This window comes from Strigops habroptila, chromosome 1 (genome assembly GCF_004027225.2).
Source record: "Strigops habroptila isolate Jane chromosome 1, bStrHab1.2.pri, whole genome shotgun sequence".
Taxonomy (NCBI): domain Eukaryota; kingdom Metazoa; phylum Chordata; class Aves; order Psittaciformes; family Psittacidae; genus Strigops; species Strigops habroptila.
Window position 1 is genome coordinate 105,395,933 of NC_044277.2, and position 17,705 is coordinate 105,413,637.

A 17,705-nucleotide genomic window follows, 5' to 3' on the forward strand; every position below is an offset into this window, starting at 1 on the left:
GATCAGAGAAATGTACCCTAAGAGTGGCAGTATTTTTCCAACCATCACTCACTCTTCCTAATTCCCTGTGTATGTATTCTGCAGGTTAAAATTCCCTTAGCAGAGCTCTGAGCATCCCCCAAGGGCTCAGGAAGGCACTCTCTGCTTGGTTTCCTACAGGGAAAACTCCTGTATCCCAGTGAGGAAGCTTCTCAAGCATGCCCTTCCCTTGAGAGGGGCCTGTTGTGTTTTAAAGACACTGGGTTGCTTTTCAAAGAAAATGGCAGCACTTTCCTAAGCTACTTGCCTGGTGCTAGCAGAATCTGCTCCACACTGAACCACTGGTACATAGATCTTCTAAATACTTTGGATGGGCAGCAAGCTCATGATAATAACATCATTAGTATCAGAATGAAATGCGATGAGTAGCTACTGCTCGTGCCAATGTGCTAGTCCACATTCCATACATGCCACAGTACTAACCAGACTCACACAATTAGGAAAAAGAAACCCAGAAAGTGTTTTTTCTTAAACACTAGCAGACATTCTGAAGACAAAAACAACACGGAATTGCCTGTAGGCTACAGGACTTCCTGCAGAATGAATTTTAGCAAACAAGATCATTTTGGAGATAGTCTCTCTTGATCTCACAGCCCTGAACGTAAAGTGAAACACATCTGCAACTTCCTTATTAACGTTTTTATTACTGCTACTCCACAAAAATTCTAGTAAAACTTAGCCCTATTAAACCCTGGTGTCGTTTGTAAAAGTTCGTTCTCTGCGGATCAGCCTCTCTTTCCTTGTTTCATTCACATGTGCTCTCTTTCTCCTGTTGCCCTTCCTTGGCTCCACTGCTTTAGTACTTCTTTGTTCTTGCTGCCAGCAGCACAGGACAGGCAGAAGAAAAGAGAAAGGGAGCGGGCTTTGACTAGCTGACAAGATGTGAACTTTAAATTTAGCAAACCTGGGTTTTATTCCCTGCTTCACCACTCCCAGTGCAAATTTATCCCCGTCTTAATTTCTATCCATAAAAAGCGTAATTCTTACCTAACAAAAATCAGTCTATGTAACCTCATAGCACCCTGTAAGGCATCAAAATATTTAATCACAAAATATATGAACATCAACAGAGCTGTCTTCTCATCTACCCTTTTGCCTTGAGGTAGGACAAACTAACTAAACTGCACTTAGAGGACATGATGAATTTTTAATATTAGAGCTGTGTAAAGATTCAAGTTGCACAACCTTCTTAAACACATCTGCTTCAGCATTTTTCTGCTCCACTCAGATGTTTTACAAATCTTGAAGCGCGCAGTTGATTTTTTCATTCAGTAGTTCAGCCTGAGTTGATACTAGCGAGAAATGTGAAAGGCAGCACAAAAACCTTCCATAAACACAACAGCGCCAAAAAGGAAAGGAAAAGAGAAAGGAAAGTTTGCTGCTGAATGTGGCAAGGGACCTTGCGATAAAAGACATGGAAAAGGCCAAGGTACCCAGTACCTTTTTCTCATTCCACAGTTTTGGGCTCCCACACACAGTAAGACAATGTCCAGCAGAAGACCACCAAGGGGATTATGGGTTGCAAGTGCGCAATGCACAAGGAGAGGCAGAGAGCTGAGTGTGGTCAGCCTTTAGAACAGAAGGCCTTGCTGCTGTTCACGACTGCCTACTACGGGAGTATAAAGAGCGAGCCAGACTTGGCTTGGAGGTGCATGGGGATGAAGTGAGTGTCAACAGCCACTTGTGGAACAATAGACATTCTGATTAGATGTAAGGATGGTTTATTACCTTGAGAGTAGCAAAATACAGAAAGAGGATGCCCACAGAGGTTGTAGCACCTCCATCCTTCGAGATGCTAAAAACTTGACTGGACCTCCAGAAGTCTCTTCCAGCCATACCTCCACAATTCCTTTCTACGATTCTACTTTAAAACTCATGGCAAAGAAAGCTGCAAGGTAATGAGTGGAGACTGTCTCCCTGACATCCAGCAGATCTCTAACTGATGGAATGTCTTCACTATTACAGACACATTCTACGTTTATCTTTAAATAACTGCTACATCAGATTTTCTACAAAGTACACAAGCTTACATTATGCACCTAATACTTCCGCAAACAAGTGAACAACAACATGAAAGGTACCTATTTTTTCCTGAGGAGAGGAGACAGGATCAAATAGACACTTCAGTATTATAATCTTCCACTAAAGGAAAAGCACGTTCCTAACAGCAACCTAGTATCAGAACACTTCATCAAACCCTTTCTCTATCACTAATCACACACACAGTAACATCTGTGCAAGCCAGTTGGCTCTGGACAGCTCCTGTGGTTCTTGAAAGACTATTTCTTGGCAGGTTCTGGTTTTCACTCTAATTGAAAGGTTAATCAAATCAGTCATACTTGTATGTTGGCTAAATAAACACACTGCCTCCACTGATGATGAAACAGATGCATTACCACTCATGTTTCCCACGGGGTTCATTTGTTCCATGATTGCACTCAGTTTTCTTCAAGCTTCTCTGTGCAATATCTGACAGCATTTTGGATAGTTTTCATAAGAAGATCTACCTTTCCGATGCTATTGCATTCATACATCTCAACTCTGGTAGTTCTGACAAAGGTATTATATATCCTCAACACTGCTTCATTGTGGAAAATGTAGAAGCAGTTAATTCTAAAAAAGGTTGAGAACACTTACTGAGGCATAAATGCATTGAGTCTAACAGTTTACATTGCTGAGGCAGAAACCACTAAGACATTAAAAACCAGTTCCTCTTTGCCTCTTTACCCTCAGTACCAAGCTTTATTTTGCAGAAAGCTGTTTCAGCAGGTCTTGTTAGCATCTAGAACCCAGTCCTGCAAATTTACATCTTGTGTTTGATTTCATGCACAGTTACACAGTGCTGCTGACTCACTACATGCGTGAATCTCTTTCTGAAACCCGCATTTACATATGATACGGCAATTCACCATATGTAAGGCATACAGAAGATATATTGAATGCATGACAGGTAGAAAGTATTTATTCAAGTTAAGAAATTTTGTGTATTACAACATTTCAAAAGTTCAAAGCTACAACAGCTGGTACTTGTTTTAAAGGAAAAGGCATCCAAAAACATCTTGCAACCTGGTAAGTAGTATAATGAAGAAAATCTCAAGCCATACAGAGATTAACATGGTAGTGTTAGGTAATTTCAGTGTTACACATTCTGATGTGTATCTGAAAGGGGAAAAAAGTGTACTTTTTTCTCCATTAAATGAATAGTATTTATGGAATGCATTATTGAAGTTCTTTCGGGTGCGATTCATCTCTTTTTATTTTCTGTGTACTAAAAGATGTAAGTAACTAAACTAGTTCGCTAAACTGTTGAGAGATGCGCTCTCTGCAGGGGTCTTTAAGTAAGGTTTTAGAGATATTCTCTCTCTCCACTAACAGTAAAGGGAGAACAGACTTGCCAGGTCTACACTTCTGAACTATTTAAGTCATCTGCACAACAACTCATGAGACGACAATTAACTCCCACTGCAATCACCTTTTTTTTATTTTTTAAAACTATTTTTAAAAGTTAAAGCATTAAATCATGTCATTGACTTCCAATCTTAGGTCTTCACGTTAAAGACTTTTTCTTAATCTCTCTCCTAATGAAGAGGAAACTGTTCTTACGGAGAGCTGAACATCACACTAAGAAAAAGCACGTAACTGTCATTATGGGTAAATGGCATCTGGGGAAAAGTAGCATTTTCTCTCACCCTGCAGAAAGCTGTTTCAGCAGGTCTTGTTACTGTCTAGAACCCAGTCCTGCAAATTCACATGCCTTTTGTTTGACTTTTAACCTCCAATTCACTTAAAACCATCTTGACCCAAAGCATAACATTCTCATTTACTACATTTTGTCACCTAACCATTCTTGTTAGCATCATGTAGCCCCATATTGCTTACAACAGAGATGCCAAATACAGGAGTAACTCGGGATAGCTGAAGAACCCAGTACCAGCAGTAACAGGCAACAGTCACAGAACTGGCCTCCATGGGACTTCACTCATCTTGAAATTTACTGCCACCATGTTCTCACAGCTTGAGTTTGTCATTCGCTTAAGCACTTCATTGAACTGAGGCATGGGAAGAAAGGCAACAGAAATACTGATCGAATATCAGGTGGATTTACATTTTAAGCCATAGCACAGAACAGAGATTTGAAATTACTTATCAATTGGCAGAAACCTTTGCATAAGCTAAAAATAAAAGCTTACCTCAGTATAATGATACTGTATTTGTAAAAGCTTCCCTGTAAAATGGTTCTGCATAAAATACAAAATGCCTGGAAAAAAATAAGCTATTGTTTAAAATATTTTTTATCTTGCATTTTTGAATTGTTCTGTGAATGGTTCACAAGCTGCCATAATACGCTTGATGCCATACAGACAAGTGAATATCTGCATCCTACAAGAGCTGAACAGCTTGTTGATAGAATACTTTTAGGGTAACTTTTTCACCTTCTAGAACCTAAACTGATAAAAATGGTAAAGACAGATTATTAGAACTGTGTGTATTTTAGGAAATACAACTGAATATAGATTCGGGAGACTGGTTTTTAGTATTTATTTAGGAAAACTCACTTAACAAACAAAAGTTACCACAACAGTGTAATATGCAGGGTTATAGTTTCTCCTTCCTTCAAGCTGCTTCTTTGTTTCAGTAAAAACACATATATACATTTACAACGACTCCCCTTTAAAGCACTGGGATTTCATATATTAAAACATACCTGGTAAAATAAGCTTAAAATAATTTTACATTGCTTGGAAAAAGATTTGAGTAATTTACTCTTACCAGAGTGCCATTGTTGCACAGTATTCAAAAAAATGAACCACCACTAAAATAGAGAGTAAAACATTTAAAAGTACATTTATTTAAAATGTGGGCAAAATATCAATATAAAAGAAAATAGAGTATAAGAAATAAAAATAAAGTACAAAACATTTTCATCTTCAACAACCATAATTTAATAGATAGCAAGCCCTTTTATTTGTACATCCAAATTACACTCTTGGCTGAAGTACCATCATTTACGTTAAAATGTTTAAAAACGGGCTAATGATACCTAAAGTGGGCTCTCTTAAAATGGTAGTATAATACAAAACATAGTAAATTATGTTTCAGCATAATAAAATTACACATCCTAAAAAAGATGCAGTTTAATTTTTGCTTTCCTGCTTTAAACTGCTCATCATCCCTAGGAAAACAGCTGGAAAACAGCATCCACAGGAAGTTTTAGTTGCTTTGTACAATGGCTGAACAGCTAGATCTAATGCTCCAAGCATTCCGAAGCAGTAAGGCATTTCACTATCCATCAAGTAAATTTATATGTACGTTTGTTAAGAAAGAACAACTTTAAGAAATGACTGCAAAATAGAACTTACATAAAAAAAAGCGTGCATAATGACACAAAACCTTTACTGGTCCCTCCGCTGTATTTATCAGTGTTTATAATCTTCAGTAAAAAGCTGTTTTCCTCATCTGCATGTAACTTGTGACAAATGCTTTCCTTCATGTCAAGTTTTTTTCCTGTTGCTTAAAATTCTACTACTATTACTTCCTGACAACTCTGCCCCCCACCTCCACTGAAGTATTTCCTATCAAAAAGTAATTCCACTTTGAATTTAAGCTAGGTTTCTGTGTGTTAATCTACCCTCCTATCAAGGAAACATTACACATCCTAAAAATTTATAAATCATTAGTTCCTAATTAAGAAAAACTTAATTACCACACTTCCCTAAGCAGCAGACAGCCTTTCCAGAAAAAGGATATGATTCATAATCCAGTGTTTGAGTAAGTACTCCAGTCAGGACAAACTCTGCGTTGTGAACATCTGGAAATACAGAAAACATGCATACAGTTCACACCCTACAAAGACATTCTTCCTCATTCTGCACACGTGTCAGGAGGGGCCACCCTGTACCTTTCCACCCTTCAGGCAAAGGTGTAAGGGACTGTTGGCCACCAGTACCAGGGCCATCACACACTGCATGCCACAAATACTAGACTTCCCAATGCACACCATGTCTTGGGGTTCTATACTTAGGCTAAAATAACTAAAGTGAAAAAACTTTAAATCTTTAACTAACTTGATTACTCAGTAATCTTGCCTCATCCAGGACTGAAGCCCCAAGTTCAAGCCTACCCTTCCAGAGATTTATGGTGACCTGGCTATAAATTCACCCATTAGAAATACCTAGCAGACAGCTGGCTCAGATTTTTCCGTGTTTTGCAGGATAGACCATGTATTCCTCTATTATTATCTGAAAGCTTCAAAACTTGTCTGTACTTGTAAAGTAATAATAATGATAATAATAAAAATCAAAATAACAGCAATACTGTTCAAATTACATTGACAGCTTATACATACCTATGCCTCTTGCAAAATATTCTCGACATAAATGAAGGTCATTTTCACAGGAAATCAAGATTATCTCTGGCAAACTCTAAACGAAAGAGACAAATTGTAAGCTCAGAATAACACAGTAATATATTACCAGTAAATTTGACAAAGCAACACTCTACACACTTTATTCTGCTTATGCTCCATGAGTTTTCGAAAAGAAGGTTGTTTAGATAGCACTTTTCCTCCTGCGCATTCCACAATAGCTTTCATGGTGGAAAGGCTGGGACAAATTCCAGGTGTAATATAAAAATATTTTCCCTAAAAGAGAAAAGAAAGAACAAGAAAAAATATTCTCTTATTAACTGATATCTGCAACACATTGTTTTATTATCATGTGACTCTTCTCTTAACAATCATGCGGCCGACTTTGCAAGCTGATGTTAGATATCACAGCTTATGGCAACAAATCCATCAGCTGATGAGTTCTCCTTTACTATCACTGATGTTTTTCCTGGAGGGGCAACCCCACAATTTGAACAGCTTAAGTGTGCTTCTTTCAACACGTGTAAAGTAAGTGACATCTCAAGAACTTCCAGCTGTTAACTAATAGGTGATTTATTACTTCCTGACAAAAGTTATCCCACTACTTGACTTACAGAGGTGATCAGATCACAGAGTAGATTATCTCTGTTTACCAGCTGGGAATAAAAAAAACCCCTTTGCTATTTGACTGCAAAACTGAGTGAAATGTAGTATTTAGACTTATATAAAAGACTTAATATTCTTACTCATCAGAGATTGTAAAAATGCCCTTTTTTAAGTGGTTTGCCTCCATAAACAGTCTCAAATTTGGTTAGACTGCAAAATCTCTAACAACTTGGATCTTCAGACACCTCTCTGCACTGTAATGCAATTTCAACTGGAGGCATGAAAGCAATTTTTCAACATCCTAGCATACAGCCTGGTCGTAAGTGAAGTCTTCAAGGAGAATCAGATTAGAGCTCCCTGAGGCTGAAGTGCAAATTACTCTAAGGCTCCCATTTTTATGGCCAAGTGCTCTGACTACCAGGCTAGTGTAAAATAGAAAAGAAAAAACCCCAAACAACCCAATAAAGTCCCTTCCATAAGTGACTTTTTACAGTAACAGAGAAATGTTCTCAATTTTGTAAGGAAACAAATAATACATGTTGAGCTTGTTTTGTCCACACCTACAGGATCCAGTCACATGAGGCTTAGATCCAGCCCAACAATGCTTAGACAAGAAACAGGCTTAAAGTCAAAAATGAAATTTATAACAAATGCTTTATGTTATATAGTAGTCTGTATTATTGCCTCCAGCTATAAAACCTGCAGCCCCAATGCTGAAAAAATTAGGCTGAAAAGCTCCAACTACTTAAATGCCATTTTAAACTGCATACCTTGAACAGTGGAGCTACTTGTGCTCTCTTCAGAGACTCCTCTAAACTAAAGCAGAAAAGCACCTCAGCTTCAGCATCTCTGAGCACAAAGTTCTGTTCATCTGAAAAAGAAAAACTGATGATGTAACACACAGAAGACAAAAACATCCATGTAACCCAGGACACAATCTGATCAGAAAATGTTTTGGCAGTGTGACTCCAAATGGTAAACACCTACTAATTTTAGCATGATTATAATACGCCATTTTATTAGGGTTCTTACAACTGTGACCCACAATTACTTGGGAGAAAAAAAATGTGCATGTATTTTACACTTGTAAACCTAGCAATAACCACTGTCCTTTTTTTAACTTATTGGAGGAACTTGCGAAATTTTATTGGTTGATTCTCTACAAGCGAAGGAGCAAAACAATTACATTGAAGTTCAAATCACTGTGACAACCTATGGGAGCCCAGAAAGCACCTTAAACTCTTCACACAGCAGTAACAGAGAAAACTTTGTTTTCCTTGTCTTGGTATTCAGCTGATTTTTCACTTTTCATTAGGGATGGAATTTCAGTCTTTACCTTTCCACAAAAAGCTAAGTCAAACATATTTCTAAATTAGATTCAAAACATCTAAGTTTAAAGAACAACAAAAAAAAAATCTATATGGAGAACAAATTGGTCTTTCCAAGGACAATTATGTCAACCTCAAGTGATGTGTTAATACTGTAAAACAAAGAAAACCAGTAGGACATTTTTCATAAAAAAAATGCCATACATTCCACTATTGTACTAGGTACAGAAGTGAAGGCAGCCCTTTAGCTATAAATTGTCTAAACTTCAGTGGTCAGCAAGTACAGTACTTCAAATACTACATTAAAACAGTCGTCCTTCTAAATCTCCGGGCTTTCTTTATCTTCTAATAGCTTTCATATGGATTGATTTCACTAATCACTAATGCTGAACCAAGTAAGTTGCCTTCTCAAGATTTATAAAAATGTTTGCTGGTTTATTGGTTAATCATCCATAGATTTAAGTCTTTGTGATGATTGTTAGGCAGCATGTTATAGCTATAATTTTAATCCAAGGAACAAATAAAAAGCATAAAACAATCATAAAACAAATCATCAGCTTTAAAGAAGGCTTAAAAATAATGCAACCACAGGTAAAATCCACAAATAGCTACACAAGGAAGAAACACAATGCTTTACAACATCGAACTATTTAATCCCTTTAAAGCAAATTTTTTAACTATGTTTCTACTTCACTTAAGGGGAAAAACCCCTGTACTAAATCAAACGAAAACTAAATGAAACAAAATGTTTGTTGAAAAAGAGAACTTCATTAAAAAATTTTTTACAAAACTTTGTACGTAGTTCTTCGAGAGTTGTGAACTGTGATAGTCAGATTTGCTTAGAATTAAAATCTTTGCTTTCAAAAATTAGACTTTTTAGAGAACTGGCAAGAAACACTAAAGTCAGAAGTCATAATACAAAGTATATTTAAATACGCTTGTCAATGAAACTTAAGTTTACAACAAAAATTATTAATAGTTTAACTTACCAACAAACTTCTGGCATTTGAAACATTCTTCTAACCACTCTGGAGTTACTATGTGCTTCACTACAGAAATTGCTGTCAGGAACTTGACAGTTCGGGTCACTTTACTTGCAATTAGATGGGTACATTTCTGGGCAGATTCTGCTACTTCACCTCCAAGGATATACAGTTTCTGAAAGTTGTACAAACAAAAGTTGAAAATCAAATCAGAATGGAACAATCCTTTAAAATTGCAGGGGGAAAAAATGAAGAATCGTAACATCACTATCAAATAAAATTAAGCTCCCAATGAAACAGTAAATATAGATTTCTGTATTACAATCATTCTTTTACTAGAGCTGATTAATTCTGACAGAATTTATAGCCACTGGAAATCCAGCATTTCCAGGCGTAAATTTTACCCGGCAAGACTGAAAGTAAAAAAAAAAAAAAACAAACCAAAAAAACAACCCTGTGCCTCAAACCTCAGCCAAAATGTGAAAGATACATAAATTAAAAGTTCTTTTGGAACAAATATTTAGTAATTATTAAGGTTCACGGAATGATTGGATTTTTATACCATTAAAAGAATGTTACAAATATTTTAGAGTTTTGAGACAGCTTTTTTAGGGAACAGAAAAAAACCTCCATGGGAACTTACTATCTCACACCTGCTATAACTTTTGTCATCAGCTTTCTGTGAAGCATTTGGCATTACAGGTAACAACTACAACTACAAGAATCTTGGGTCTTATCCAGTACAACCGTCACTACTTTTCACACCTAAATTTCGTCGTAAAGTTTGCTGAGTCAAAAATAAATGTGGAAGGGGCTTTCTTGCTTTTTAAAACAATTATATGGGAAGAAAAAACAAGTAGTGCAGAAGTATGAAATAGTTAACTAAAGCAGAACAGTTACCAAATAAAACTCACTTCACATAAATGTACACTCTAACATCAGCCCCTGTAAATACAGGGTTTTATCCACTAGCTATATGCTAATCAAGCATCAGATAGCGACAATTCAACATCAAGAAAAAAGTTATCAGATGTTTCAATGTAGTTCACAAGAGATAAGCATGAAAGTCACCTTAATGTACTGTTGAACTTGCATAGGTTCAAATCCTGTGAAGAGCACCATTGGCGTCAGTTCTGGGGTGAGTTTTTTAGTAGGTGGTGGTAGGTCTTCAATCCTACAAAATACATGAAATACAGCAGAATGTGAAGTCTGGGCCCAAAACTGTATTATTTTAAAACCAGACAAGCACACTGTTGCAACTTTTACCAATGGAAATGCTCAGATGAATGAGAATTAGGCAGGATCAATCTTCTTCTGAAGAGAAAACTACTATGCTAAGAACAGAACATATTCTCCTGCTTATATTCTCTCCTAATTGTCTTACTACTTCACTCAGTATTATTTTATTACTGCAATTGAGTAGCTGGCAACATGCAAAAAACATTAATGGTTATTTCAATTAGCAGGACACAGGATGGAAGCAGACTGGCGGCCAGCTGACACTTCTGTGGAAGCCAATCAAGGACTAGATTGGACTACAGGCATCAATGGCTCGTTATTCTTACCTTGCTCTTTTGGAAGACGGCTGAAGACTGGATTCATTTTGCTTTGGTTTCAAAGGCAACCTCACACCCTGAAATTAGACCATCTGCATGTTTATATTTGAACTAAGCAGGGAAAACAACTTCTGTTCTGGAAGAGGAAAACTATACACTGATATTCTGAGACTTTATTAAAGAAAATTAAAAACAAATGACAGACACACACTAGTGAACGCATACTGCTACACCTATTGCTTACACAACTGACCCAAGAGCAAAGTTGAGCATTAACCAAAGCTTCTCGACAAAGTCATGTAACCATTTAAGCATACACAAAATAAAATATTGTGGGACATTTTTTCCTTTAAATAAAGCTGATAATCATCAATAGAAAACCCAAAGAATCAAATGAGAAAGAGACTGAAAATCCTGTCCGTTTGTTAAATACATGAAGACTACAACATTCTTCCCGATGCTTAAGTATCAACAGCAAATAGTGGCACCTGCATTTTCCACACTCAAGTTCCCTAACTATGTAAACAGAAGCTCCAGAGGATGCTCAGGTACTCATGGACAGACACTCCTGCCCCTCAAGGGCAGTACTAGGTGAGCCACTACAGCATTTGCTCAGGGATAGAGAAATGTAGGTTTTGGGCTCTCCTTGGCCTAAGTAACTTGAAACCACAGCTCTCAGCTGCAGCAGTGTGACTTCTACTGCTTTTTAACCTTCAAATCTACACCTGAAATTTAATGAGGAATGCTAGAGGCACATGACCAGAAAGACAGGCAGCATTATTCCAGCCTTGCTGTGAGGACAGTCCTTTGGGAGGAACAGGCCACAGGGGTTTGTTCCCTGCTCTCAGGGATGTGCATTTTTATGCTAGACCATCACTAGTATGAGCAGTAAGAAAAGCACACGAGCTCACTTTTTGATGGACATTTCACCTATGAAAATGCAAAAGATAGATGGCATCAACACTGACAGATACCTGTCCTCAGAAGAGGAGCCCATACTTGAAATCCCAAGACAAACAGAAATGCCTACTGTGAAGGCAGTGAAGTACCTTGTCTGACACTTCCGTATGCCCAGCATTTTCTATTACCAAATCATATTCTTCATACATGGGCACCCTGAGGGGAGGTGGACAAGATTACCTCCAGAAGTCTTTCAATCTAAGTTACAAGATTCTGACAACACATGGGCAAGAAGGGTCCCCATACAGTAAATACAGAAAGGGCTTCTGACCTCTAAGTTCTCTCTATTTGCTATGTAAGACAAAACATGGACCACCACTTGGTCTGAGTCACACAAAGAAGGCACAAAACCAATTTTAAGATGAGCCCAACTGCAGTGTGGATGCAAAAGATGGTGGTGACAAACCCAAAACTAAGTTAGTTACAAGCTATTTTAAATATTAACAGTGCATACTGGATCTCCTTAAGGACTTCTTTTGTCACTAGTAGAATAAATACATCCTTCTTCAGGAAAATATAAAACACACATTTTTAAAAGACTTTAATTTCCTAAAAATTAGTTTCCTAAGGGCCCAGAAAACAATTCCACAGGGGACTAAAGGAAGAAGAATGTTTCAAACTTACACCCAGGGATACAGTAGTGGTTACTTCCAAAACTGAAAGGTATGAAAACAACATATAGTGCCCTGACACCATTTAAAGTATCAATACAAATTAAGTTACAACAGTTACTAAGCTCCTCTTTTCTGAAGAGTATACAAAATGACTGAGATAATAAGTGATCCAGAACACCAAAGGTATGGCAAAATGTCTCTGTGCTATATAAAATGTTATCTGACCGTCATCCGTTGTACAAATGAACTGAAAGCTTGCTAGCTCAAACTGGGATTTACCTGTGCCAAGACAGACACTGCGAAAAGCAAGTATAAATCTGAAATAGTTTTCTACATATTCAGAACACGGAAACAGTTCAGAAGATGAGTTGCAGTTTCCACCTCAGCTCTTACACCTGTCTCATGTTTTGCACATTTCATAGAATACATTACATGTCAAAAATTCAATGTTTTCTATCTTTTTAAGGTATATTCTTCATTGTTAATTTACACTGCTGTTACTTTCAGGGTTACCAAGTACATTTTTTAAAGCATAATATATTTTTAATTATAAAATACATGGTACATATGCCCATGGTTTTAGTTCTTATTTCTAAGAGATGATATAAAAGATATCATACTTAAAAATAAAAAGACATGATATTTAGTTCCACCCTTAACTTTCATTATCTATCTTATTGAAAATTTAGTGAATATTCAATAACATTTGTACTCATTTTAGGTGTTCTGACTCAAAAACCCTTACGTTGCCTGATTTTCAGGTAGTATTAGGTAGTGACTCAAAAAATACTGAGCCTTTTCTCTAAAGGTCTGATGCAAAAATTGAAGAGTGAAGCACTAGCCCAAGATGCCCCAAAAGTAACTTTGTGTATCACAGTGCAGTTCCTTAGTTCTGCAAAAGATTATTTATCAGATTTCTTGAAATAAAATAGAACAGTAGCAGCAAGTACAGCCAGGAGGTTCAGTATGCATCTGTGCGAGTCCCTCCGGCATGTTGCTCACACATTAAAAACACTTAAGAGTAATCTTACAAGAACAGCTGAATACATATGTAGTTCAACGTACCATTAGAAGTTCTGGTGATACCTTTAATGGGACTCTCCAAGCATCTAGGAAATGAAGAACAAAACAAAAATGAAACCATTGCAAAGTTATTTGTAACTATAACACATGCTTCTATTGATTAAGCAGATATATATATATAAATGCTGCGGAACATGTATTTTGGGAGTGAAACTCTTACCCAGAAGGTTTAGAACTAGATGTTGACTAGGAGAAAGTGGATCTTGAAGACTGAATACTGTATACCGACTGTGCTGTATCTGCCGTAAAGCTTCAAAATTTCCTAGCAGTATGTCACAGAGCCACTGCGCATTTACACATGGTATTCTCCACTCTTTAGCTTTCTCATATTTCAAACCACTGGGCCTTGTTGTTCAGAGATGAAGAAAAAAAATTATATTTCAATTAAATAGGTAAAAATAGCAATTTCTAATAATAAGCCTGAAATACCAGTATTTCGGTGTTGGCCTATTAGCTGCTCTGTCACAGAGTAGATACTCTGAAAAAGTATTTTTATTCTAGATACCAAAACAATTCTATTTAGGGAAAATTCCTGCCCCAAATTGAATGAAGTCAGACATGGATTTAACTTATTTTTTCCCTCCTCCAACGTTTTAAAAGAATTATTAAAATAAAATTATTTATAGGTAACAGATGTAATATTGCAAAATAGTGAAATCAGAAATTACTTTTCTTTTGCCTGTCTTCAGAAGACCAAATTTATCACGTATCAGTGTGCAGTAATTTAGTTCAAGAAACAACATCACTTAGTTTATTGCTATTAAACCACAGAATTGATTAAAATTAACATTCTTATAATGAGATGTAACTAGCACCTCTCATCAAGAAAAGCATTAACTGGCAATAGGCTACTGGGAACATGAGTCCTGTGGAGATAAACCACTTACTCTTTACAGATGAGAACTGTATTGCTGCGACATAGGTAGCCTGTGTATTTGGCACCTGCTAGGTAGGCCATTAGTTTGAGGTCATCTCTGTCGCTGTCAACAAACCCTGTCACAGAAATTATCTACAAATAGAAAGGGACAGTGACAAATAACTGAACATAGATTGTACTTAAAAACCACTCCTATTGAAAATATTTTTCTGTTACTTTTCTATATTACAATGAAATATATGGTATCATAACTATGACATACAGGCACTTCATTAAAACATGGCTTGTAGGATACATAAAGCACAATTAAAATGGATTTGTTTGTACATAAAAAATTCAGGTTTCTAGCACTAGTTCTGACTCATTTTCATTCTGCTGGTCAGCTTTTTCTCATTTTTAAAGATTACATTTTACTACGAAAAGAGCTCATAGCTAGTTTTCTTCTCACACGTCTCACCTCTTTTTAGCTGCTCTTTATATTCAGGGAGACAGAGAAACGTCTATACTTACTTGACCTACTCTACTTTTAATATCTCCTGAATGCTCTGCTCTACTCTGCCATGAAGCCAAATAAACTGTGCCACCTGATCATAGGTGGTGAACTGTAATTCCACTTCTTCTGTTCCTATTCTTAGTCTTGCCAAGTTTTCATTTTGGCCATTTGCTCCTTTTATTCAGGAAAAGGCAACAGCAATTTTGTTGTTGATAGTAAACTACATTTATTACATTACAAATCACATTTACCACTGTTTTCACATGCATATTGTTATGCTCTAATTTTACCAAACCTGTATTTCTTTTCAGGTCTTTTAGAACAAGCTAGTAGCAAGGCTGTCATCCTGTATGTCTGCATCCAGCACATGACATACTTTGGTATCTTGTTTTACACTGCACAGTGTAATTCAAGATGCATATGATTCAACTGCAATTTTATCTTTCAACCCCATAAAATTCAACTTTCTCAGTGCTCCTCATTGCACAGGCTACTGGAACTGTGATCTCCTATTCTCTGATTAACAGCATGGGCTTCCTTTTTTGACGTTTGCTAGATACTGACCCAGAAAAAGAAAAACCCTCAAAAAGCCCCCTCAAAATAATCGGGTTATAGTAAAGGAAGCATAAACTGTTAGACATACAGTTAGTAAAAAACTACACAGCTTGGATTCCTACCATCTTCTTATCTATAACTCATGTAATCTTTGCACCCTAGTTTCTAAGACTACTTCATAAACACAGGTGTTACTACTCCTCACCACTGAGAACGCAGTAAGTCTTGTAAAGCACTCTGAACCACCCAGTAGTAGAGTACCCCATCAACACATGACCTTAAGATTAACAAAAGCTTTTCTTCTGAGACAAAGAAATGTGCATTTTGCTTTGAGTAAGCACTTGTTAGCTGTATTTTAATGCTGCTCATGTAATGAAACAAATATTCTTTAGAAGTAAGCTGCTGCTTCTTACATGTTGAGAGCATGGCTTTCCTCCTGGTGGAAATGCCACTGGAAAATGAAGGGCTCGATGAGGTGGTACCATTTTCTTTTTCTTCAAGATTGAGTTCAGCCAATGTGCTGTAATACATCTCTTCCTTTCTCTTAAAGCCTATGAATATATATGCATAAACAGCTTTTGAAATCCAAAATACATCTTATTTTAAACCTTTTATACAGTAATAAATGACAAATCATAAAAAAGCACATCACAAAAAACTTTAATTCTGTACTTGCAACCTAAGCATGAAGTGCATACTAAAAAGCCCTATCTTTCCAGTAATAATATGAAAGTGCACATGAATACACATTACTAGTTTGCTTACCTGAGCATACATGTTACTGACTTGGCTTTCACAAAGAAGATGTGTACACCTGCTCGTAAGGGTAGGGTCCACTGTTCCACCATGCGCTTGAATGATCTAGTAAAAGAACAAACCCAGAATATCTAATACATATATAACAATTTTTAAATTACCCTAAGAAACAAACAGTCTGAAATGAAAGCCTACTCTTTAGGACACTGCCACCATTAGAATAATTCCACTGAAGAGTTACCCCCCCAAAAGGTTTCTTACTAGCTTAAGAACATTTTTGAAAAACAATAAAAAAAAAAAAAGAAGTTAAAATGGAGAAAACAAAATTAAATATGCACCTTTTCACTGAGATACAAAAAGTTTACTTTTCTTAGAATTAACAAAAAGATATATAAACAAAAATAACCCTTCTCACTTTTATTTTTGCAGTATAACTAATAAACAAGTTTTCTATTCAATTCTATCTCAGCAATAAATACAAGTGCTGTTAAAAATGTCAACAGCTTACTTGATTATGCAAAATTGTAGGGAAAATTCAACTATAAAATCCATCAGAAGTTTCTGAAGAACATCAAAGTCCTCTCATTTAGGAAAGGATACAATCAGATTTTTCTGAAAAATAGAAGTTGGCAAAAAATAGAAACACTCTATTCTTCCATCTTATGCACTCAGGTGGATACCTCACAGGCTACTAAATGCCAAAATTATATGCAAAAAAAGAGTCTTTTTATACAATCAAGGTTCAGATAGCAACGCTATATTACATTTGCTGTACTACAGCTGTCTGACTAAAAGCACAAATAGTTGGGAAATAGTTAAGGCTGTAACTGTTTTAGCTAATGTTCTGACTAAAGACCTAATGCAACCAGGCTGCACATCTAAAGCACTTTTATCACTTTTCCTGGTCAGCTGCAGTTGAATAATCGTTTTTAGGTTCTAATGCAAACATTATACAAAAGTATGCCTAAAGAGAAGTGCTGAAATACTTCCTATGATTTATTTTAGAATTTATTTACTATGACATTATGTTATCACTGTTTTTTAAAAATACAGCAGAATCTTACCCGTTTCCAGGTCGCTAACAGCTGTTTGTCAGACATCTGTTCTGGGTAATCAGCAATGGCAAAGACACAGCCCAGTAGGAAATACTCTTCTGGAACTAGAATAGTTTGGCACATGAAAGAACAAAAAATTGAATATTTCCAAGTCTGAAGAGTTCATCTCAGAACATACTTGCTACACTAATCTTTCCTATTACCAGGTTATAAGCTTCATTTAATTGTGAACTAAATCTTTTTTGTAAAAAGCAGGATCCAAAATTTCAAAGCTGACAGCCACATCCAAAGGCACAGTTCAGCCCCGGCTTTGTTTTTGTTCTGGGTTGGTTTTTTTTTCCTGGAGGAAGGGAGGCTGAAGGGGCACCAAAAGGAAAACATAACTTATGCTTTTATATTGATTAGCTATGAATAGCCAAACAATGAAAAAGCTTTC

General features: G+C 36.4%; 1 protein-coding gene across 2 annotated transcripts in view; it reads right to left on the bottom strand.

Moving 5' to 3' along the window:
* Positions 1-4,567: 4,567 nt before the first annotated feature.
* The window catches only part of PAXIP1 (PAX interacting protein 1), a 36,419-nt gene continuing 23,281 nt past the window's right edge, over positions 4,568-17,705 (bottom strand). The window contains exons 8-21 of one of the 2 annotated variants that reach the window (XM_030494028.1): positions 17,279-17,373; positions 16,224-16,319; positions 15,872-16,009; positions 14,421-14,542; positions 13,694-13,878; positions 13,516-13,559; positions 10,886-10,953; positions 10,392-10,494; positions 9,327-9,495; positions 7,780-7,880; positions 6,545-6,679; positions 6,386-6,461; positions 5,788-5,848; positions 4,568-5,333 (exon numbers count right to left, since the gene is read on the bottom strand). In XM_030494028.1, coding sequence (XP_030349888.1) covers positions 5,330-5,333; positions 5,788-5,848; positions 6,386-6,461; positions 6,545-6,679; positions 7,780-7,880; positions 9,327-9,495; positions 10,392-10,494; positions 10,886-10,953; positions 13,516-13,559; positions 13,694-13,878; positions 14,421-14,542; positions 15,872-16,009; positions 16,224-16,319; positions 17,279-17,373 — 1,397 coding nt within the window. In that variant the 3' untranslated portion in view covers positions 4,568-5,329. Of the gene's footprint in view, positions 5,346-5,787; positions 5,849-6,385; positions 6,462-6,544; positions 6,680-7,779; positions 7,881-9,326; positions 9,496-10,391; positions 10,495-10,885; positions 10,954-13,515; positions 13,560-13,693; positions 13,879-14,420; positions 14,543-15,871; positions 16,010-16,223; positions 16,320-17,278; positions 17,374-17,705 lie in introns of both variants that reach the window. The other variant, XM_030494019.1, reaches the window with a different exon arrangement.